Source organism: Zonotrichia albicollis, chromosome 4 (assembly GCF_047830755.1).
Source record: "Zonotrichia albicollis isolate bZonAlb1 chromosome 4, bZonAlb1.hap1, whole genome shotgun sequence".
NCBI lineage: Eukaryota > Metazoa > Chordata > Aves > Passeriformes > Passerellidae > Zonotrichia > Zonotrichia albicollis.
Genome location: NC_133822.1, coordinates 46,724,066 through 46,736,373, shown reverse-complemented (window position 1 = coordinate 46,736,373; position 12,308 = coordinate 46,724,066). Strand labels below are relative to the sequence as shown.

At 41.1% G+C, this 12,308-nt stretch overlaps 1 protein-coding gene across 1 annotated transcript in view; it reads left to right on the top strand.

The window, feature by feature from the left end:
* LOC113460377 (uncharacterized) overlaps positions 1–12,308 on the top strand; it is a 129,201-nt gene that overhangs the window by 83,069 nt on the left and 33,824 nt on the right. Inside the window, exon 3 of the mRNA XM_074539697.1 lies at positions 11,604–11,708. Within this exon, the coding sequence (XP_074395798.1) occupies positions 11,604–11,704 (101 nt within the window). The 3' untranslated portion in view covers positions 11,705–11,708. The remainder of the gene's footprint in view (positions 1–11,603; positions 11,709–12,308) is intronic.

Here is a 12,308-nt window from a genome sequence, read left to right as displayed (position 1 = left end):
GGATGCTGATATTTAGAAGGACTGGCTGTCAGTCAATATTGATTCTGGAAATCTACTGTTGCTGGAATGAATTTGACAGAATAAAAGTTCTAAGTGTACACCTGTCACTATACATTTGTCCTTCCTTACCATTTTTATAGGTGTGACACTGGCATCTGAAATGAAAAAAAAAAGCTTATTAATAGTTCAGAGGTGAAAACAACAGTATGTAGAGGATGTGGTAAAAAAATGCATGGGACAGCCTTCTGTTTTCCAAGTAATTTCAATGAAAGTACATTGACATACCATCTGTTCACTGAACAAGGTAACTGAAACTGGAGTGTGAAAAACCCTATTAAACTGGGGGGCAGGACACAAAGACATGCTTCAGCTACTGTTTCAAACCAGACTGTGAATATTCTATTCCTACAGAAAGATCCATGACTTGTACCACGTGTCATGTAGGCAGAGGATAAATTCAGTGTGCTGTCAGCAAGAACTGTAAGGACTTCAGTGTACACTCACATCTGCATCTTTCTCATGCACTTGGTTTATACTGTCATCAAATTCGAGTTTAGAGAGGATGTTGGGTGTTTTGTCCCTTACTGCAGCATGGGGTCTTGTTCTCCCAATGATTTTTCCAGACATTTCCTGCTTGGTAATTTCTCTCCCCTTTGTGGATTCCAGTGTTCTGTACTCATAGCATGCCCATGACACACATTTTGAGATGTTTGATGATTGAAGCATTTACCTTTCATTGAGTGGATATTCTGTCAACTCAGAGTAGACCCTCTTGGTTTTTATTCTGTAAGACTCTGAAAGACAGAAGGGATTGGATACAAAGCACAAGACAAGTGTTTGAGAACTTTTCATGTCATTCCTGTATTTTCAACCTATGCGTTATTATTGAGAAGGATGATGTTGACATACTACTTTTAAGTAACGACATTTCCTTTTCTTATGATAGTCCTATCTGTGTTTCTACAGAGTACTCAAAGAGATGTTCTCAGGAAGGAGTGTGTTGCTGTGTTTTCCAGGAAATCACCTTCCGTGAGCAACTGGACTTCTCTGTTCAACATGCCATTCAATACATCTAGCCTTGGGTCCAGATTCTGTGGCCTGATTTTGATCAACTGGATGACAGTAGCATAATTAAGTGAAGGGATATGAGCAACTTGACTCAGCCTGAACTTTAGTCTGGAAATATTCTTGCTGTTTCTTGACAGATTGACAAGGACATGACAGAAAAATAAAACGAAGCTGGAAAGGAAGTTAGATTATTTATTAAATATTTAATGTGACTGTGCTTGAGGTATAGTGATTTTTCGTGCTGCTCATCCTGGTCTGTCTGCCCCTTGCCTTTCTGGAGGTTACTACCAGCTGAGGTATTTGCTTGACTGCTCTTTAAATATCCGGAATGATTTGGCTTAATGAATTGAAACACACACACACACACACACACGCACACTCAAATCCAGGTTATTGTCATCTCATACTTCTCATACTTTCTTTAGCAGGCATGCTGGTTTAGGAGTTCCTGTGCCATTGTACAAAAGGACTCCTTCTGACCCTGAGGAATTGCCTTGCTTAGTTGCCACCACACCTCCAGAAGTGCTTGGCACTCTGGTGAGGGACAAAGTGTCTGAAGTATCTGAAGTATCTCAAGATCAGAAGACAGAAGCAGAACCTTCCTGGGACAGGATTGCCTCTTACAGAAGGGCACAGACAGCCCAAGGACAGGCCTGGTGTTCCATGGGGGTGCTTTCCACCTGCCAAAGGACCGATGATCTTTCCATAGTCCTCCCTCTCCTTCTCATCTCCATTAATGCCTATTTGTGGCATGTTTTTAATTTGGATCCATTTTTAATCTGGATCATTCTACTGATATGATTTAGAGCATGATATGCTGAGGAGTTGCCTCAACATAATACTGGAAAGAGTGAAGGAAATAATTCCTGGAGTCCAGAAAAGGTGGGCAAGGAGAGGAAAACCCTTCTAAATTGGCTTTGCAGCAGAGGGAAAAAACTATAGTGTTCCATCTATCTCCTACAGAAAAAGCAGTAGCATTTTGTTTCTACAAGAACTGCCTTAGAGGGGCTTCTCTCTTCAATTGGCTCTTCTGAGTGACCTGCAGAATTCTGGGGCATGGGGATGAGGGACCAGCTGAGTCTGGAAGAAGCCACTCCAAAGGCACAGCCTCCACAACAAACCCAACATTTCTCCATAGCAAACTACATCTCTAATGTCTTCACTAGTCTGATACAGCTGATATTGGCAAAACTCTTCTAAATGTGAAGGAGATTTGGCCTTTTTGTGCAGTTTCTAGTACAGCTCAGACAAGCACAGAGCTGTCTGAAAGGATCTTCAGATGTTGTTGTGTTGGAGAGGAGTCCTGAGGCAGTGAGAGCTGTAACAGAGCACCCTTTCCTGCATGATGGGCTGAAGACAAGACTGAATGTGTAGGAAAAAGCAGCAGTGTTGGCATTACAAGCCTTTTATAGACAATTTCTATCGAGAAAAAAAGGCTTCTCCACATCTTAGCTATTGTAAAATGCAGGCTTGGCAGAATTTTTTATCTTGGCTTTAGTATGTCAAATTTATGGGTTTGATTCAGCAACACCTTGAAATTTTATGGCCTGGAGGCTTTGTTGCTTGTTTTTGTTTTTGTTTTGTTTTCAAGCAAAGGAGGTCAAACTAAGTGAACAAAATGTGCTTTCTGGGGCTGGAGTATATGAAAGATCCATTCACTCTTATTCATGTTCTTCTTTAAAGTTATAAGGGATAAACTAGCTACCATAGCAAACCTATTAAAAAAGGAAGGGCTCTCCGAACAGGTCTTGCTATCCTGTTAACTATTTATTGTTCTATAACTTTCAGCTGTAAATGAAATGCAGCATTAAAACCATCCAATATTAATATAAATATGTTTTGGACCAAGTAGATAATGTTATAGCATGTACCAGATCAAAAATACAAGAAGCTTTAAAGCCAAAACCATCTCTCAGGTGTTGGAAGATTTAGTGGCTTTGAAAATTTAAATTTGCCTAAATTCCAGACAGGCTTAAGTTCTTCAGACTCCAAAGGCAGCCATTTGAAACCAAAATGATCAGGTCATAATTCTAGTCAGATGTGTCAAAACAATCCTTACCAATGGAGGGTGCATGGAAATTCATATCCAGTAGATGGATTTCCGGTCCTGACTTTGATGCTTCATATTTCTAAAGTCCTGAAGTTTTCAAACCACTCTGGAATAACAGTTTGCAGTAAAATCTTTTGGTTTGGCCCTTTCAGAAAGAGAGTGCCATGTAGCTGCCACATGAGTCTGTGGAAGGGTGACTATTAAGACTATTAAATAATGTCTAATTAGGTCACATAGTATTTGAAAGGTATCTCTGTAGAAGAGAATTTAAACCCCAACTAGTATCCTAATAATTATTGAGGAACTGTGTCTGGGGACAGATGAGCTATGGGGTCTGTCACTGCTTTGTTGTGTGACACAGAGCTGATCACTGCACTGTGCTACTTGTCAGTCTCTGTGTCTCCAAAGCAGGGAGGAGGATGCTGATCTTGGTAAAGCTATTTATGAAAATAGGAAGATATTAATACTTATTTATGCAGTGTCCTAGTTATGCAATCTGCTTCAGGTCAAATTTGGATGTCTTGGAACAAAATCTTCAATCTGTCAAGGGGAAATGTATCTGCAAAAGCTGCTGCAGAGGAGCTGCCAGACCAGAACAACAGCCTGAGCAGAAAGCCTCATACATGTACTGCATACAGGTTTCTGTTTGCTGTTCAGGTCCTGGTAGGATGACACCTTTCTGCCTGAAAATAACTTGATTTTCATCTCTCAATGTTTTGGCACTTGTGTGGCCGTCACTTTGGAAGGGGCATCTGTCATTTCCTCCAGCAGTCTACAAGCCAGAGCTTGTTTTCACAGTCATCTGCTAGATGCTCTCAGCATGAGCACTGTGTCACCTTCTGTCAAAGAGGAGGCAGGGAGGGAAGGAAAGAGAGACAAAGAAGGAATAATCAATTAACAAGGCAAAAGGCTAAAGGCAGAGAAAAATTTAGCAGGAAAGGAGAAGACAACAAGGGGTTCCATAAAAAAGAGGCAGGTGAAGAAAAGAGTAAGATTAGTGGAGGGAAAATAGTGATTGCTGTTATGCACTTAAAAAGGCAAAGCCTGCCTGTTCACAAGGCCTTGTGCTTTTTGTTCTTGTGGAATAGTGGCAGTTGGAGTTAGGCAATGAGGTCTATCCCCAAGGTGCTGCTGACCTGCTTCTAGCTGAATCACTGTACACACCCCACAACTAATGAATCACCAGCGCCATTGCAGCTGCCAGGCTAGCAGCATTCCTGAGCCCAGGAAGTCCCACCATCCCTGATCTGCTCTCAGTGGTGTACATGGGGGAGAAAGGTGACCCAGACTGGTCTGGAGCTGGGATAGGGATCAGTGCCAAGGCAACTGAGTGCCCTTTAAGGAGATAGATGAGCAGGTTTCTCTGAACAAGTATGGGCCATTCTTCAAGCTCATCAAATATACTTAAGTTTTAGCTCAGCTGCCAACAACCTGATTTAGCTGGCTTCTGATTTATACCAGGTGTAAATATTGTGTGAGTTGTTGGCTGACAAAACTCTGGCTAGAGGAAGGGTGAAGTCTATCAGATTACTGCTTTAGGAAAGAGCAGGAAGCTGAATGTAACTTCTCTCCTGGGCTTTTAAAAAGTGCCTCATGTCCATTTAGTCATAGCCATTCTAAGAAGTATAACCCACACTCCTGAAAGTGCCTTCATCTTTGTAAAGAGTAATCATCTTTTTTCCAGTGGACTGTTTTGAGACATTTTGCAAAAGGCTACCTAAACTAAACATATTTGCAGTCAGTTGTCATTCCTTAAAAAACAACAAGAGATTGTGGGTTTCATGTGCTCTTCCACATACAGATCTTTGCTGTACTATAGTACTATAAAAGCTACTAATTGCATGTAAAGGGATGTAGTAGAGGAAGGTGGGTGTCTGGAAGTGAGCAAAGATCCTGACTGTCCAGCCAGGAATCAAACATATATATTTGGTTTTGTTTGCCAGGAATCATAACATCTGTAAGCCCCTGGACATGCCTGTGAGCACACATCAGACATGCAAGGGGAAGCAGTGGATGTGAGACAAAGGCAGCATGTTGAAGTGAGTCAGTAAAGCAGAGGAAGTCATAATAATAATCCTTGGGATGCATGAATTATGAAGTTCAGAATTTTTTTCTTTTTTTTTTTCCCTTACATATGAGTCTCATCCAGTGCTAGCATATGTGTCTACCAGACCATCTTTTCCCTCCTACTCACGACATGCCATAGTACTGTATTCCCCTTTCTAGACACCAGGTGGTGTTCCACCATGAGGATGGTGTGCAGCAGGAGCCATTTAACCTGAAGAGAGATGGGCTCAGAGAGATGGGCTCACAGCCACAGGCAGCATGGGGAGGGCACCATCCAAAGGCTGTGGGAAGAGGACACTCACTGCCTGGGAGCTCCTGGCTGTTGCTACAAGAACACTGTTGTTGTAGATGGAAAGGACCTGATGAGGGTGAGAATGAGCTCAAAATACCTCTTTACAGATCTGGTTGGGCTGATTAGTTAATGTCTGGCGAAGGAGATTTTAATGAGATGTTGGACTTGCATGGATAGGAAGCTTTTCTCTTGGAGGATCTTGAAGAGCTGTGTAGCTGGCAGCCTGCTCGTCCTGGCAGCTGTCTGGTTCCCAGCAGGGGCCCTTCTGCCACTACCAGGAAATTTCAAGGGTACTGTGCAGCCTCCTGCTATTTTATGCTGAGAAGTAGACTCTGCAGGCACCACAGTAGAAGTTACAGCTCTGAAAAGTAAAGGACAGAATTTTAATGTCTCCTTCCTAGGTTTAAGCAGGGACTCTATCAGGTGACTGCAATATGGACAAGGATTCCCAAGGACTGTTCCAGCTGGGTGCCCTAAACAGTCTGTGGAGGCAGGAGGAGCTGAGGGTGGTCCAAGGTCCTGCTTGACATGCTGGAGCAGTCACCTGCAGCTCAGGAGAGACTGTACCCAGCTGAGGCCATACAGGCACGTGTTAAGCCCAGAAAGACACTGTCCTTGGGAGGAAGGTGTTGGAAAAAGAAGAGGCAGGGAGGAAAATCACCGACAACTGGTCTGTGGGCTCCCTGAGGCAAGAGGGGCCCTTCAGAAGGTCATGCGCTTCTGACATTTCCTTCAGATTTTATATTTAATCCCATAATATCTGGTCTTTGTCATAAAACTTTATGTGACAGCCTGTGCTTAAGGAAATCTTTTATCTTCATCGTCTCTAAAGATAGCCTCCACCTTTCAGAAGAAGCACAAAGCACAGAAATCCTAAAACTAAAAATGCAAAAAAGCAAAGTAAAACCAGATCTCATGATATACCTGCTGGCCATTTCTTATGACAGTGTTGTGGTTGTCAACCTGTTCCTTATTTGAGCTTTGCCTTCAGCTCAGAAGTTTCAAAATTGCCTTCTACTGTGTTACCACTGAGGAAAAGAGACCTTTGCAAATCCTCTCTGCAGTTGTGAACTGCCAGCTAATCATGTTTGAATTAAGGGAAGTATTCTTCATAATGAATCAACATGAAACATTCATGCTTGTTCATCATGTCACTTGATGAGCATGTTTTACATAGATTTTTACATAGAGTACCAGGAGACAAAATGTGCATGCCTTTTGTGGATGAGCTGGGCTGCTTCTGCTCTAAGATCTGTTACAGTGGACTCCAATGTGCTTAGATGCTCCCAATGAGCTCTCTTTTTGGGAAACCCATGAGGGAAGCCAGCGGTTCAGGTATGGAGTGAATCCTAGCCAGCTAATGAGGTGTCCTGCATTTTCAGGGCAGGCAGTAGTTTGTAATCTGTTGTCCAGATCCCTTGCACAATGGGAGCCCAGGACTGTGACTGTCCTCTGCTGACTAGTAGGTAATGCTGATCTAATGCCCTACAATGCATGGTCTCTGGTCATTCTTCCCACAAAACATGCATTTCTTGTGCCCCATATCATGTCTTGAGTATCTCCAAAAGCTAGGCTTTTCCTCGAGACAGGGGAAAAATCACCAACCAACAGCTATACATTAAAAAACTCATCAAAGATAGATTGTTCATTTTATATGTAATTTTATTATTTACTACCTAAGTTCCTCTTACTCTGATTTTTGCATTTCATATTTTTCCTGCATTGGAAAGTTTGAGAATCATTCTTTGGTTTTGGTGTCTATAAGTAGAATTAGACACCTGCCAAAGTGACACAAGTGTATCAAATAGGTATTAGCATCAAGAGATTTACTGGGCAAAGGAATCCTGAAGCTAAACATAAAAACATCAAATGGCTGATCTGGTAAAGTATACCCTGACTTAAAGGGAAACATTATAAAGCTCTTTAGAGCCTTGAGAATGGCTAGGCATGAATTATGCTGATATATGTCCACATTACTTTTTTATTAAAAAAGATAAGGATAGAACAGGAAAATCAATCATATTCAAGCAACCTAGAACTATGAAATACATCTTCAACTGCATTAGGCAAGAATTTTTATTCATTTCTGCAGACAAATACTTTGTCTTGGTCATAAACAAAATAAAATGTGTGTTTTTATCACTGGTCTGTTTAAGCTTTGCTGCAGATATAATGGAACAAAATGACACAGTAGCCTAAGGCTGAACATTTTGTCTGAGGAGCCAATACGTTCTCTTTTTTGTGTCTGAATGAATATTTATCTTAGGAGGAAAACGTTCTTTTACCTCAAAATAAAATATTTCTCAGTGTTTTGGCTTTGATTTTAGTGCTGAACATTTTTGTAGGATGAATGAAGTTAAAGAACTGTTCTGGAAACAAAACTAAAGTTTAACCTTGAAAGCTTAGTAATGTGAAATGCAAAAATCTAAATCTGTAGTATGCTTCTCTGTAGCTGAGGTGTTTTCTACCAGAAAGCTTTAACAAAAACAACCCCTGAATCTGGCCACTTGAAAAACATATCATGCAACCCTACTCTAGTTATGGAATTTAATCTATTTCTAGAGGGACCTGTGCTATATCATTCCACAGTTCACTAGGATTCTGCTTCTTACTCAAGAACATCCAATGAACCAAAGAAATCTAGGTTTGACTCAAACTAATTAAACTAGTGAGGATTTACAAACATCAGTCAAAATCTTGCCAGCAAAATATTCAATGGGATGCACTGTAGAAGCTCAAACCTCTCCCTGCAAACTGAACAGCTTTCCTTGGATCTCCAGCTAGGAGTATGAGGCTTAGGGGATATCTTTGATTTAAACAGGGATTTTCAGAGCACAAAATGGAAACAAAATGCTTAGGGACCAAAATGTTTTGCAAACTTTTCCTAATGGGCTTGTGCTGAATATCTAAAAGTATTAACAGCTGAACAGATGATCAGTTTACAGATGGAAAGCTGAAATGCCTTAACCTGGCCTGTGTATGCACTCCTGACTTGGTGTCACGGTAAAGCAAAACATATTAAACTCTGCAAAATATATAGGATTTATTCCTTAGTTGCAATGAGTCAGAAGCATGCAGATGGTTAGTTAAAATCTTTCTGGTGGTGAGTCAGCTCTCAGACCACAGTAACTCAGTTGCTTACAGTTAACTTCAATGACTGAAGCCTCGCTAAATGATAAAACCCCAACAATCTTAATTTTCAATTCCCTGTAGCACAGCCCAAGAATGTTCCTCAGAGCCTACATGTCATGCAACCATTTCCTCTCCCATGTCCTTTCATGAATCTTGAGTGAGGTGGGAGGATTTCAGTCTGGCAAATTGGTGTATTTTTATATCGGCTCTGCGTCAGCCTGCAGAGCTGTGAACACGACTAAGGATTAGTGACCCACTGAGCACAGAGCATGCTTGCGTGTGGGGAGCTGGCTCCTCTCTCAGAGCCTGCGTGGTGCTCACCAGCAGATGTCTTGTGCTGCTGAATGTCATGCAGACTCCGAGAGGAGAGCCAGTTCCATGAACGCAAGCATGGCCAGCCCATCTGTCACAGGATTCAGGCTCTCTGGGTTAAATCTGCTTCCTTCATGTAACTCGTGCTTCTGCTGGGTACAGTTCTTATTAATGGATGCCTAACTTAATAAAACGCAGACTGGTTCTGTTAGGAAAATATATGTACTGAGCTGCAATTTTTTAAAACCACATTATTGCTGATACTGGTATTGAACTTCTTCTGCATGCTCTATCTCTCCCATGGTGTGCTGAGGGGTAAGAGATGCTCAGAGCATGATGGAACAGCAGCTTCCAGAGGGTGAGCCCACTCCTGCTCAAGATGAAACCCACAGGTTGTGATGTAGGGCCTCTGGAAGCCTTCTACCTTAAGAGAGAGGCATCTGGAATTGGGTTGGGATAGGCAAGGATGTTAGATTACTGTATTCAGAGAAGTGAATTGAACAGAAGATACTTCTGCTGCCTTCAGAAGAATGTGATGGCATTATGAGTCTTTCAGTGGTAGGCTCTTTGAGAAATCTGTTCGACTGCATGGTCACCCACACAGTAAAGAAGTTCCTCCTTATATTCAGGCTAAAATTTCTGGGCTTCAGTTTCTGCTCAAGGAGAAGGAACAAGCAAGATCTGGGAATGATTCTTTATTTCTGGAGATAGTCAGTGAATAGAGGAGAAATATCCAGAAGAAACTTTACTTTGGAATATTTTTTCAAATGATGCTGAGGGATATCCTCTCTTAGAAAATAGAAATATTGAAAGAACAGGTTTTTCCAAAACTGATGGGAAGAATACTAAGCAATAAATTGTATCTCGTGAAATGCCTTTCTTCCATCTACTGCTTTTTTTTCCTCACCAAACCTTGTATCTAACTGTGTTTCTATTGCACTCTTCAATGTTTCTTTACATATAGGTCATCTCTGTTAGGTATTAATTGTGCTCAGCACCAATTAATCTCCCAGGCAATAGTTGTAGCAGGTAATATAGTAGCCCTGCATCTGCTCAAGGGCTTCCTGCACCAAGGTTATCCAATCTAGTTCCTACTGAATCATTATTATAGTCTTTTAGGGGAATTTGATCAAACTTTTAATTTTATATCCTTTTGTGAACACTGAGGTTATTCTGTATCAGACAAAAGGAGCACAGGGACTTCACAAAATTGTGTTGCTATTGATGAATAGTACTGAAAGATTGCTTGCTAATTGCCATTAGTTATTCGGGTAGTTTCAGCCAGCCAATGACATATTATTAATCCTACTTTAAATCTAAAGATGATTCTCTTCAAAGTCTCCTCTTTCATATTTTTCATTCTACTGTAAGGTCTATTTGCTGTAATTTAAATGAGCTATTTTTTATCCTGTCTGAAGTATTGAAAAAATTACCATCTTAGTAATTACTTCAGAACAGCAAATTAACAGTCACAGCATTTTATCTTCTGAAAATAAAAATGCAACTTTTATAACTTTTGTTAGGACATAGTGGTTTATTAATTCCGTTGTTTTTCATTCTATTTTTTGAGGGAGAGGGAAGGTAACTTTGTGTTTGTTTGGAATAAAAAACAGACAGGAAGATGAGCAACTCTTGACAGAATGATCTCAGCAGATAAATAACTGGGTTTGTGTGTACAGAGATACGAACAAAAAGGACACAAGAGATGTCTGCAAAGAATTTGAAGATGATTTAGTGAGGAGTCCTGTGGGATGCTTGCAAGTGCTTTATTTTGAACATTAATTACTTTAGCAAGGTCATCATCATGAATACTGCTGTGTGATTAGCAGCAGAGTTAACTGTGAGCAGAGTCTGCTCCCACGACTGGCTGATGGCAATTGACAAGCCCCATGGAAAAGGCAAGGTTCCAAGAGATGTCTGAATGAGCAGCCAGCAACTTCCAGACTAAGAGGGGACTTGTGCTTCTTGAACCTAATATGTGGCAGAGGCAAGGGCAGAGGGCTGGAGACAGTATGACAATGTCAGGTGCTGGGGGTTCATCAGTGGCAGGGTTTTAGCCAACAAGTCATTGCTTAACAATAGTATTTTGTTCCTGATCTCACTGCTATAGCTCCACAATGCTAAGCAGACGCTGTCTTAACCACAGTATCTCTTATGTATCTTTTTCCCCCTGAAGTACTTCTTGAAATTTATTCTTCTATTCAGTAGATCACTTTATTGTGGGAATGGAAAATATAGTTTCATTTATTTAATCTCTTTCAATTTTTAGTTCAGACATGCAAGGGGAGAATAGGGAGCCCAAGGCTTTCCAAAGTCATGCTGCCTACCACAGCTTGAGGAAGGAGAACTTAAATTCCATACTGTCATCTGGGATTTCAGGTGGGATCCCTGAAGTGGGCAGAAATTATCTATGAAGTCTGTAGCAAAACAATAAGAATTTGTCAAAAGAAAATGAAGGGTGGTTGTGGGGTTTTCTGGTTGTTGTCAAAAGAAAGGGGGAGGAGGCTGTGGCTATAACAATAAAAGCATTTGCTTAAAGGAATCAAACAGTCCTGTTAATAGCAGAAAAAATGTCTCTAATTATAAATTATAATTAAATACATACATTTTGTATATTATATAATTAAAATATATATGTAGTGATTTAATTTGTTGACCCTTTTTTCTGCCTTTTTTTGACAGTTCAACGTAAAGAAAGGAGTAGAGACGCTGATGAGCAAGGTAGAAGAATTGCCATATTAATTCTATGTACTCTGTGCAGAATGTGTGCGCTGATGCTTTGAAAAGGTGGGTTTAGTTTTGTAGAGAGAAATCAGTTTTCTTTAAATTTCATACACAAAAAGGGGTTACCTGTGCTTTGGATTTATTATATTATTATATTATATTAAATTTACTCATAGGCTCAGCCTCAGGTAGAAAGAGATAAACACCATAATGCTCTTCTGCTTTTCCTGGTTATTCACAAGTTTAACTCATGTTTTTAAAGCCCTTTTCTGTATGCTTGCATTGAGTTTGTATGGCAAGGTTTTGGTAGTGGGAGCAGGGATGACTGCTGTGAGAAGCTGACAGAGGTTTCTCCCATGTCCCACAGAGCCAGCTGCAACTGGCACCAAGATGGATCCACTGCTGGCCAAGGCTGAGCCCAGCAGTGACAGTGGTAGCACCTCTGGGATAACAGATTTAATGCTGTGACATGGTAGCTGTGAAACAGGAGTAAGAACACGTGAAAGGAGCAGCTCTGCAGACACCAAGGCCAGGGCAGAAAGGGTGGGAGGAAGCGCTCCAGGCACTGGAGCAGAGATTCCCCTGCAGCCGTGGTGTGGCCCAGGGTGAGGCAGGATGGGATCCTGCAGTCCATGGAGGAACAGAGATCCACCTGCAGCCTGG